The 12,388-nt window shown below is 35.3% G+C and overlaps 1 protein-coding gene across 1 annotated transcript in view; it reads left to right on the top strand.

The window, feature by feature from the left end:
- The window catches only part of ITGB8 (integrin subunit beta 8), a gene marked incomplete at its 5' end in the record, with an annotated part of 96,200 nt that overhangs the window by 36,458 nt on the left and 47,354 nt on the right, over positions 1–12,388 (top strand). The window contains one exon of the mRNA XM_081244972.1: positions 5,530–5,701. Coding sequence (XP_081101098.1) covers positions 5,530–5,701 — 172 coding nt within the window. The remainder of the gene's footprint in view (positions 1–5,529; positions 5,702–12,388) is intronic.

The following is a 12,388-nucleotide window of genomic DNA, read 5'->3' as shown; positions in this document are numbered from 1 at the left end:
CCATCTCATTTGTTTTTATTTGAAATACTTGGAGATAAGTGATTTGTTCCATTTCATAACACTGTACATCAGTTCACTGGCTACTTATGCAAAATGGGATGCTTTTCTTTGACATGTGACTCAATTCATGCAATATTGTGTACATTAAATTCTGTTACATGGAGAATAACCAGAAAATGTTTATTCTTCAAAATTTGTGTTTTTATAGTCAAATAAAGAGAAACATATCCCAATAACAAACTTTTTTATAAAACGATTATGTGTTCCTTCCTTCTTGGCTCTAAACTTGTATTGAGTTTTTTCTTTTGTTGGTAATCTTCAATCAAAACTACCTTATATAATAAGTTTCAATGAGGAAGCCAACTGCTAATTTGGGTTGTTTTTTTTTTATGAGATTGCCTAGGTAACTTTACAATTATTTATGTAGTTCCTGAGAAGTGAAACAAACAGAGCTTTAATGGCCTTTTGCTTGACATGAAGAGAAATCTCTAGCTTTTGCAGCCTCTGATTTAGATGGAAAAACTGTATCTACCGTTATCTTTCCAGTCTCTTCTGTTATTACTTGTCCTTTTATACATCCCCCAAGAGGAAACAGAAATATGAAAAGTAGCAAAGGATGATGGACATTACTTTCTTCTATGCAACAAGTCAGGAAAAAGGCAGGGGAGGGGATCATGAAACAGTAGCCATGTCTTCTGAAAGTAAGCAGCCCTCCTACTGACAGCCCAAAGGCTTCCTGGATGTACTCTGGGCTTTATCGGTCAGAAAATCAGATGTCACTCAAAACTAGGCAGTGCTTTGCCAGAACCCATGGAGCCAGGCAATGTCATAGAGAGGACAATTCCACAGTTTCCAGGACCAACCTCATTCCCTCCTATGATCCAAATGACCAGACAGAATTCACTCTTTTCTCTGAGCCTCCCTTTCCTCATCTCTATAACCTTGAGTTTGAAGTTTACTTCCAGTTTTTCCTTGTCAGGTATGTTTTACATTTGTTGATATGTTGATATTTCCTGACCCCCACCCAACACTCCGTTTTAGATCTCTACTGCATGACCGAGGAAGATCATTAGAGTTGTGAAGATTGTGCCAACTTAACTTCAGCTCCTGAGAACTTTAGTGACTATAGTTTAGAGGGATTTTCAAAAGATGGTTCAGAAACCCAGTTACCAGCTAAATGCAACATGCCAGCCATATAGAATGTCAGTTTCCAGAGAGCACCCTTCTCCATCTCACACCTCTACTGGCATGAAAAGTCTGGAGAGTCACAGTTATGGGAGTAGCAATGTCAGTCCTGCCACGGAGGAGGGATTTTGTGTATTCAGAGGAATGGGTGGTCAAATAGAAGGAGGTAAGCCAAGGAGGAAACGTAGGGTGGCTTCCAGAGGTGTCTGCTGTTGGTCCAATCCTCAGAAGGGGATCTCAGAAAACATCCAGAAATGACTTGGCTGTTCATATCCCAAAATCTTCTTCTATGTGGTGCAGGGTAGTCTAATTTATGTGTTGACAAAGCAGGCTCTGAAATGAGATCAACTTGGATTCAAATCCCAGTGCCATCAATTTCCAACTATGTAAACTTGGCCATGTTAACCTACCCACTCTGAGCCTCAGTTTTCCCTAGCTCTAAAATGGAAATAATAACTGTAACTATGACACACTGTTGTGAAGTTTAAATGAAACTGTATGTGGAAGGCATTTAGCACACAGTCATTGCTTAAGTTACTATAAGAACTATGGTGAGACTCTAGAGCAATTCATTCAGACTTAGGAAGCTAAGAAAATTGCCTGTGATAAGAATACAACGTCAGGGGAAGCAACCCATGTTAGGACTCAGTCACTGGCCATATCATTAACAGAAGGAGCTGTCCACTCCCTACATGCTGACCTGACACCACTGAAAGGAAAAATGCAATGGTTAATTTTGAAAGATTGCCCACCATTTAGTCACATATGCAACTGATGGTTTTATTTCTCAGCCAGCAAGAGTAGAGGGACAAGAAAGAAAGAGGCATTTTTTTCTATGTTCATGATTAGAAAAGATAAACATGAACAACTTAAGCCTGGTTTGTGTAATTCTCAAAGCTGGTCAAAAGTAAAAGTTCGCTAGAAAATTTACACAGAGTATAATCAATTTGTCTGCATTCTTGTGTAGCATGTCAATCTGCCATTCTATATATTTTGACTTCTCTTTTTCTCCATGCTACATAAAAGGAACTGAAAATATTTAGGATAGACAAAATTGTATCAATATTACCTGGTTCAATGCCTCATATTCCTTTTGACATATGTGAAAGACTTGACATAACATATGTGAAAAAAAAAGACCACTTAACATATGTGAAAGTTTTGAAGACTTCTCTTCCTCTTCTGCCTGATATGTCAGATACAGGTTGTGATTACATAGCCAGAAGTTTACAGGGCAGCCTTGGAGCATAATTAAACTGAAATACAATACAAAGGGCATCCACTGTCAAAAAGGAAGATGATAGAATTCTTTCATTTCTGTGCAGATTGCCATGCTTGGAGGTTAGAAAGACTCAGAAACGAGTAGGAGAAAAACCTCTTCCTATTTATATCTCCAGACTACATTAAACGGATGAAAGTAACAACTGATGAGAAGCCAACCAGGGCAACTTTCTAACCTGGGCTTTTCATTCTCAAATAGGTTTTAGACAGCTGGAGTATAAGTTTGTTTGAGTAATTCTTGTAGAAAAAGTAAAATATAAGAATTAGAAGACATTAAAATGACACAAAACACCAGAAGTTAAAAGGGTGTGGTTTCAAATTCTTTTCTTTATACAGAGTGGAAAGTAGGCCACAGTGGGTAGGGGCAGCATTCCATTCTTTATTTTGATGCCACGATCTTTTCTTCCCTTCTCAAACCTAATTGTCAAATTGGCAATGTTTTTCTAACTTAGTTTTTACAGTAGAGTAAAAACAGCCATGCTAATTCAGACACTGCAAAACAAATTTTGGCCTATTTCAGCAAAATGATTTGACATTTAAAGGTCAAATGGCATAGCTTGATGTATAGTTGCAGTGAATTAACCACCCTCCCCTCTTTTTCATTCTGTATATACAAATCACAAAATTTCCGGCTGAAAAGAAAAATCAGAGTTATTTGTACTTTATTTCCTTTCCTGATTTGAAGGCTTGCAGTTTTTACTTAAATTAATTAAATTAAAACGCATGTGGCCCTTGGTCTGTGGCCTTCATGGGAGGCATGAATGAGCATACATGTACCAAGCCTTACACGCCCTCAGTATTCCCCAGGCTCTGGGACAGCTGAGATTCCCCATCCAGCCCCTTATATCTAGGAGTATATGCCACCTTTCTCTGAGGAGCTCCAAGTTGTTTAAAAACTAAATCTCACATTCAGAACCTCTAAGTTTTAACAACAGATAGGATAAACTTGGAAATGAGAAATTAAGGCTTTAAACATTTTAAACTTCAGGCTAAAATCTAGGTGTATGGTCAATAGCAAGGCAAATCGAATTCTTCTATTCCCATGAAGTCATTCACCAATGACACCTGGAGATCTTGACTGAAAAGAACATATTCTCTTTTGTCTTTTTTTAAAACAAATTTATTTATTTATTTTTGGCTGCGTTGGGTCTTTGTTGCTGTGTGTGGGCTTTTCTCTAGTTGTGGCGAGCGGGGGCTACTCTTCGTTGCAGTGCGCTGCCTTCTCACTGCAGTGGCTTCTCTTGCAGAGCACGGGCTCTAGGCACGCGGACTTCAGTAGTTGTGGCACGTGGGCTCAGTAGTTGTGGCTCACGGGGTCTAGAGTGCAGGCTCAGTAGTCGTGGTGCACGGGCTTAGTTGCTCCGCAGCATGTGGGATCTTCCCCGACCAGGGCTCGAACCTGTGTCCCCTGCATTGGCAGGCGGATTCTCAACCACCGTGCCACCAGGGAAGCCCTCTCTTTTGTCTTTTAATTATATTTATATTACAACTGTGCACCACACTCTAATTCAGGATCTGTACTGTAAAGGGTCACATAGTAAAATTTTTTATGCCACATACTATCTCTGTTGTACATTCTTCTTCTCCTTTTTTATTGTTTTACAGCATTTAAAAAATGTAACAAGTATTTTTTAGCACTCAAGCCATACAAAAACAAGCCATGAGCTGTGTTTGTCCCACTGTCTCTAGTTTTCCAACCCTTTTTCTAAATTGAGAGAAGAATTAAATTAAAATCTTTGTATGAATGTTTTTATATTGCCTACCACCATCCCATCTAATTCCTCACCAGTGCCAAGGATCTCCTTATTCATAATTAGTGATCTCATAGTCAACTAATATTAAACTTGAATATAATCTCTTTTCTCCATAACCCTATGACATTCTGTGCTTCCCCTAAATTTAATGCCTATGATAATTACATTTACTTGCTTAATGGCTGAATTCACTGATGGTCTGTTGACTCTGATAACAGGGACTCTATCTGTCGTGTTCCAGTCTGTATCCTCAGCACCTAACAAACTACTGTCCCTGAGTAAGTATTCAGTCAACATTCTTTGATTGAATGAGTAATTGATCAGAAACCCAGTTCTTTGAATCGGTTGAACTAGATGAGGAATGACTGAATGCCAGATCAAAATAGCCACATCCAGGAAGATCACTAAGCAAATATCCAGCCAATATGTAAGCAAATATCCCAAATAATTCAGGCCAACATTATATATAATAAACTATCTTTCTATACTTTTCAATACATTTCCTGTTCTTAGGAAAAATCCTGAATGGTTACATTCAAAGATAAAAATATCAAATCTTTCTCAGTCAAGATAAATTATATTTTAAGCTTGCTCCATTAATTCCAAGTTTACTGGATGGCTATTGGATTACCATCAACTAACCAGTGCTGAATGGTAATGAAAGTTCAAGATTCTGTTCAAAATCAGGAGAATTTGAGCTGCACTTTTGTATCTCCCAGCCTCATTATGAGCATCTTCCTTGGTCTACTGAATTACAGGCTGTTACATGTATAAGAAGTCGGGAAATTTTTAGTCTAAGAAATATAGATTTCCAATTCATTCTTTTATGAATTTTCAGTACCTAATTAGGCATGTGATTTCTAAGGACTTGCTCTCACATTCCAAACATAATAGTATATAGTAAACATACCAGTTGGGTTCTTTGAGAACTGAAGCTTACATGTGGAACCACACTGAATGGTCTATTTTGGCTAAATTTTCTTTTGGAGCAGTATTTCCGAAGTAAAATATTTAGAAAGAATTAAGTTGGTATAATTTTACAGTGATCAGTTAACAATATTTAAAGTACTTAGTTTAAATCTTTTTATTATTCATTTTCTTCTTTCAAAATAACATTTAGAAATTAAAGCTTTATTTAAGACAAATTTGCCAGTATTCTTATTGGAAACATGCAGCTATTCTTAACAGTTGTATAATTTGTACAATATTGGAAAATGGCTTCTTTGCAGTGTTTGTTATGTGGTTTTCTTTGGTTATAACTGAGATGATATGCACTAAAAACATCAGTGATTTTCCTTCTTTTAAACAGGATTTCATTTCAGGTGGATCAAAGAATGAACGTTGTGATATTGTTTCCAATTTAATAAACAAAGGCTGCTCAATTGATTTGATAGAATACCCATCTGTGCATGTAACACCAAGTGAAAATGAAATTAATACCCAGGTGACACCAGGAGAAGTGCTGATTCAGCTACGTCAAGGTATGGTTATTTTCAAATAAATCAATGATGAGTCTTAATTTGAAATTATATCTAGTTTTATTTGCTCATATTTAACATTTTATGGCAGGCAGTATTGCTGCAGTAGAAATAAGAGTGGGCTCAGAATCAAGAAATCAGAATTCTAGTCTTTCTTATGCCTGTAGCTAGCTGTGTGGCCTCGGACACTCTGCAAACCTGACCACACTATATTATAATTATGTGTTTCCAAACTTGATCACATTGTACTGTAATTGTGTTCCTATGCCACTGCCAGCTCTGGAAGAAAGAGAACATGTTTTATTCCACTCTGTTTCTCCAATGCTTAACAGAGTGCTGGCATGTAGTAAGCACTCCATAAGTGTTTGCTGAATTTGTTAGTTGATTAATTAGTAAGAGATGTGAATTAAGCTAAGTCTTAGAGCCTGTGTGATAAGTTTTTAAACTGAAAACTATAATTCATAATTATCATAATTAGCTTGAGCTGCTTTGGCCCCTGAGAGTAATATACACTTTTCTTCCAATACTTCTCTTATACTTGTCCTTCCACACCACTGTATTGCACATGTAGCAGGCCACTGGAAATTATTCATTTTCTCCAGTGCCAGAGAATCCCAATGAACTAACTACATATGGCAAGATAAGTTCAGGTACAAAGATATGCATCACTCAACTAGATACATTTAGTTTTAAGTGGTATGAAATTGCCTTCAAGCCATCAATATTTCCTTTTGCGTGGTCTTGTCCTGTCATTAAACTTTTGAATATCCATTATCGACATATGACCTCCCAATTCCAAAGCTGAGCTATTTTCCCCAGACTCTTGGATTACCAAAATAACGAAATCCATTTCTTTCTTGGCCCTAGGCATATTCCCAGCTTCCAATTAAAACTGTGCACTTCACCATATCCAACAATTATACAGCCCAGTATGGACATAAATGAGTGATAGCTGGAAAGGGATATACAAAAATTAAAGTAACTAGGTTGGTAAGATTATGACACTTGCCACCTTCTATGGCTGCCATAGCAAAATACCATACACTAAGTGGCTTAAACAACAGAAATTTATTTTCTCACAGTCCTAGGAGCTAGGAAATCTAAGATCAAGGTGCTAGCAGATTCGGATTCTGGAGAGGGGGAGAGAATGACAGACAGACAGAAAAGGAGCTCTCTGTTGTCTCTACATATAAGGGCACTGAATCCACCATGAGGACCCCACCCTCAGGACCTCATCTATATCTAGTCATCTCCCAAAGGCTCCATCTCCAAACACCATCACATTGTGAGTTAGGGCTTCGACATGGAAATTTGGCTGGTGGGGGGGGCAGGGAGGGGGAAAAAATCAATCCATAATCCTTGATATATAAAATAATGTTTTCAAAGGCTATGAAATATTTTTAGAAATTAATTATATTTTATACAAGAAAACTGAACTCCAAAAAGTGAAACTGTTTTTATAGGCCAACATCTCTGAACACCTCACAATAAAATTTAAAATCAATACAAGAGGATAAACAAATATTAAATAATAGAGAAACAAAGAAAAGCTTTTCCTAAATAAACTCTATCTCCAAGAATAAATCAAAACTCTAGTCATAGACTATTTGATAATAACAATAATAACAACACACATCATAATATAATGGTATGTGTTCAAAGTTGCTCTCAGGATAATTCAAAACTTTAAATGCTTTTATTATCAAAGAAGAATGAAGCATCCAAATAAAGGTATAGGAACAACAAAAACAAAATAACCATAAGGAAAACAAGAGGAAGAAATTCATAAGTTAAGAAAAAAAACAAAATGAAATGCAAAATAGAAATAAAAAAGTAAAATGAACGTATAAATCCAAAATCTGGTTATTTGTAAAGCCCAATGAAATAGACAAATTGTTGGCAAAGCTAATTAAGAAAAAAGAAAAAAAAGCAAATGACCTGATTATACAGACCATAACCAGAGAAACAAATATTGGGTAAAAAACAACTTTAAGAAAATATTAAAAATGGTAAAATGTATTGAATGTGTTAAAATATATAAATTGTGATAATAAAGATAATTGTCTAGGAAAATATACATGACTAAAATTGACTCTAGAAGAGGGAAACCCCTAAGAAACCTAATAAAGATAGAAGAAGTTAAGAAAATTATTTTAAAAACTCCCCTAAAAACATTAGGTCTAAAGGTTTTCATGGGAAGAAATGATTTCATGCTCCCCTAAACATTTAAGGAACACATTATCCCTATGCTACATAAACTCTTCCATGGTTTTAGAGAAGGCATAGAAGCTACTCAATTTTTACAAGCTTATCATAACTCTAGTATCAAATCCCTAATAACATTTTAAGAAATCAAATTAAACTGCATGTGATAATAAGAGCAATGTCACCATACAAGTAGATTTAACCTAGGGTAGTTGATTGTCTTAAAATTAATGTATTTTTATCATCTTAGTTTGCCAAAAGAAGAAAAATATATATTGTTATCTCAATAGATGCCAAAAATCATACAATAAAAATTTAGTATCCATTCCTGCCCAAACCAAAATTGCAGAATATTTCTTTAATATGTATTAAAATCCTTCTGAAAGTTTTACATAAAAGCAATCAGACAAGAAAACCGAGTACGAGTTATCAACATTTTGAAAAGATAAAGCAAAATTATCATTATATGTCTACCTGGAAATCCAGGCAAATCAACGAAAACTAACTATTAAAATTAAAAATAAAAGGCCATGGCAGGAAATTTTTTAAATATTCAAAAATCAATGAATTTCCTATATAGTATTAAATATAACTTAAAAAGGGATCATTTCAAAGCAGCAACCTAAAATGTAAACTGCCTAGTGATAAACTTTCTAAAAAATATGTAGAGTCGGGCTTCCCTGGTGGTGCAGTGGTTGAGAGTCCGCCTGCCGATGCAGGGGACACGGGTTCGTGCCCTGGTCTGGGAAGATCCCGCATGCCGCGGAGGGGCTGGGCCTGTGAGCCATGGCCGCTGAGCCTGCATGTCCGGAGCCTGTGCTCCGCAATGGGAGAGGCCACGGCAGTGAGAGGCCCACATACCGCAAAAAAAAAAAAAAAAAAAAAAAAAAAAAGTAGAGTCTATTGTGTTACGTAAAAGACAGTATGAATAGATGCAGAAGAATTTTATGTTCCTGAATAGGAAATCAATATTATAAAAATAACAGTTTTCTATAAATATATTCCAGTAATGTAACAAAATCTAAGTGAATCAATAAATGTAAGACAGTCCCAATCAAATTTAAATGCAGTTTGTTTAAACAAATCTTCAGTGATACTCATTATACATGTATCTATCTATATCTATCTATCTCTCCATATATATAACAACATATTTATTTAGGATACATTCCTAGGAATAGATTTATTAGGTCATGTATATTACCAGATTATTCACAAGAAAAATTCATGCCCAGTTAGGCTTTCAAGAGTCAACCTCACCCATTCTCATTCTTTTTAATCTCTTCAATTTGTTAAGTGTAACTAGTCCATTAGGTGTTTTCTTTTGTCTTTTTCCTATTACTAGAAAGCTTGAACATTTTTCTTAAGCTTATTAACTATCTTTATCTCTCCATTTTGTGTGTGATTTGCCCCTCCATACAAATTGGTTTATTTTTCTCATTGAATATTAATTTTCAACAGCTTACAGATGAGGCTTATCATATATTATTTACCTCTAAAAAATGACTAATAGCCTTTAAAAATGTCTTGCTCTTTTTTAAATACTTGAGACTTGAAAATTACAAGGTGCATTTTTTTATACTGGTATGTTACTTTTAAATTTATATACTTAAATGAATTTAGTCTGTTCTCTTCTGTAAACATAATGGTGGCTGAATTCTCCTGAGACCATAAATTAACAGTTCAAAAGTTGGGAAGTTATTTCAGTGCTGTAGATAAGCAATGGCAGTAATGGTAACAAGGCAGGAGAAAAATGGCCAGACTTGAGAGATAATCCGGAGGTTTCATCCCCAGGGATTGGTGATTGATGAGTATGGGAACACCTGGGCTCTGGCTCGAGCATCTAGGTGAGGTGGACAAGGCTGCTCTTTGTGGAGGGGGTGAGTCTGAGTTCAAACAGACATCTTGAATTAAGGTAGTGACTTATCCGTTAGAGGCTGGAGTTCTGGGGAGAGATAGCTTTGGAGATAGAGAAGCTGGAGATGTCAACATGAGGTAGTAAGTGAAGGTAGTATGAATGAGATCATGGGAGTAGGAGAATCAAAACACAAATGCTTAATGTCTATGTCAATCACTATAGGGTTTGATTTTAGTCAATTCCCCAATCCTCATGAATTTCTGTGTGAAAATAGTGTAACTGTCTAACGTGTATGTTATATTTCCAACATAGCTATGACAGAACTATATTTTTATAATCTGCATATATAGCAAATAATTATTAAAATAGATTTAATAAGTTCATCTAAAAGTGCATCGTGGCATCAAAGACATACCAGCTTTGGGGCATAATATATAAAGCTGTATTTTACCAACTACAGATATATAGGAACCTCATTCCTTACAATGTAAAAGTCCTTTGCACCCTAACACATATATAAGAGTTGAGGGTCTGGTATAATGAATACCTAAGTGTAAAATACATTTATTCCCTAATATTAATTTTGATTTTTTAGAGTTATTTATAGATAACCATTTGATTCTTACCTGATAAAAATTCATGACCTTCAACGTAGCATTTATTAAGGATTTTTAAAAGTTTTTATTTTTAAAAATAAAAATATTTCTATTTTATCATATACTAAGTTTTTAAAGGAATGTTAGGGCTATATAAAATATGTATATAATATATATAATTGAATATTTTAAATGAGATTTTAAAAAGATATTTTCTTTTACTTTTCACTTCTTAAACTATACTTTTAAAATTTTTACCTATCAATTTTATGGAAAAATAATAACAGAAATAGGCGACTAATCCTAGTTTATGTCCCCTAAGAACAGTGAAATGAAATGAAATCTTTAGGAAGATAGGTGAGAGAAGATAATTCTCGATTTCTGTTTCAGAAGTAATATAATGTATATGACAAGGATGAGTATAATTTGTACTTCACTAATTGAAGAAAAGGTTTCAAACTTGATTCATTTTAATATTATAAAGAAAAAAGTTCTTTAGTGTAGCTTAATTTAAAATGTAAGATTTTTCAGGTATTCTTGAATTCAAAACTTTTTTCAAAAAACCTAAAAATATATAGTCATGCATTTTTACTCCTCAACACCTGGCACATATCCCCCATTTTATCCCACACAGAAATCCAGAAATGTGCTGGAGTCTGTACCTCGCTGTTTCAAACTAGTCTTATTCTTGGGCCCTCTCCTTCCCCTGCTCAAGGATAATGAATAGAAATTGGCAGCTCTTTCTTCCTGCTACAGTTCTCCATATTTTCTTATGGTTTTTCAGTTTCATCTTATGCAGAATATTTCTTATTTATCTTAATATCCAGTCATGTTTGTTGTAGCCAGCTCTTCAGAGATGCTCACGCCATTATTTGAGTGATTTAAAACTCATTCGAACAACTTTAGTTTTTTGGTCTATTCAAACCAATATTGGCAATAGCTCTAAGTAGGTCTCAACTTTCCTCCAAGTCCTCTTTCTTATTCTATGTCACAGACTCTTTTCTTGCCTTTAAAGTTAATCAAAGGAATAGGATTTGAGCCTTTAGAATCTCAAATTATGAGGATGAAGCTTTCCTGGAGGTAATGTAAGTGGTGGCATAAATATTTTGGGGCCAGATGATTCTCTTTTCCTCTTATAGAGAGAAACTATTTAAGATCTCCCTAAACTATGGGAAAGAAGTTATAAATATTAGCTTCTTACTGTGGTATATATATGGGCCTTTTGATATGCTGTATCAAAATATTCTTCCAATATAGTTTAAAGAACATTTATGAGTGGCTATGCATGTACCAAACCCAGAGGCTTCAGAGATGAATAAACAGTTCTTACCCTAATGTTGTTCTATCTAATGTTAGATAGAACAGTTCTATCTATCATCTGCTCTAACATTAGAACAGATCTAATGTTAGAATCTAGTAATACTAATGGTAATAATTACTAATGTCTATGTATTTACTGTGTACCAAATACTGTGGTAAATATTTTATATGGATCACTGAACTTAGTAGCTCTTACCCACTAAAAGAATCCACCCCCACATAGCTCCGCTCTCAGAGTAGCATTTAAGACATTGCTGCTGGAATTTATATCACAGTGGTGATGGCCGCAGATATTGTCTTATTTTTAGACGTGTTTCTTTCTCATTCGATATATTCAAAACCTCTTTAATGTCATCTTCCCTTTGAGCCCAGTGTTGGTGGCACCCCAGTAGGAACTGAATGGCGATTTTATCCAGGGACATGGTATCCATGTTCCCATGAAAAGATATTTCTACTGCCTCCAAGAGAAGGTTTCTCCGTCATAAATAATTATCCAATCCAAAGCCAACTTGAGAGCATAATGTGGGGAGTGTCTCAGGCTCATGGGCAAAATGTGGTAATCTAAGCTTGGCCCCTTCAGCTTCCTCCTTAACAAGCAGAGTGGGGTTTGGGGTCAGCCTATGTAGGGCTGCCCACCTTAAGCTTACTACTTAAAGGTAGAACCTTTTAGGAAACTCAAGTGCCTTGCAGTTTAAAAGTAGCGATTATCAT

This window comes from Mesoplodon bidens (genome assembly GCF_964165515.1).
Source record: "Mesoplodon bidens genome assembly, chromosome: 9".
Taxonomy (NCBI): Eukaryota; Metazoa; Chordata; class Mammalia; order Artiodactyla; family Ziphiidae; genus Mesoplodon; species Mesoplodon bidens.
Note: the sequence above shows the minus strand (reverse complement) of the source record. Positions and strands in the feature narration are given on the sequence as shown.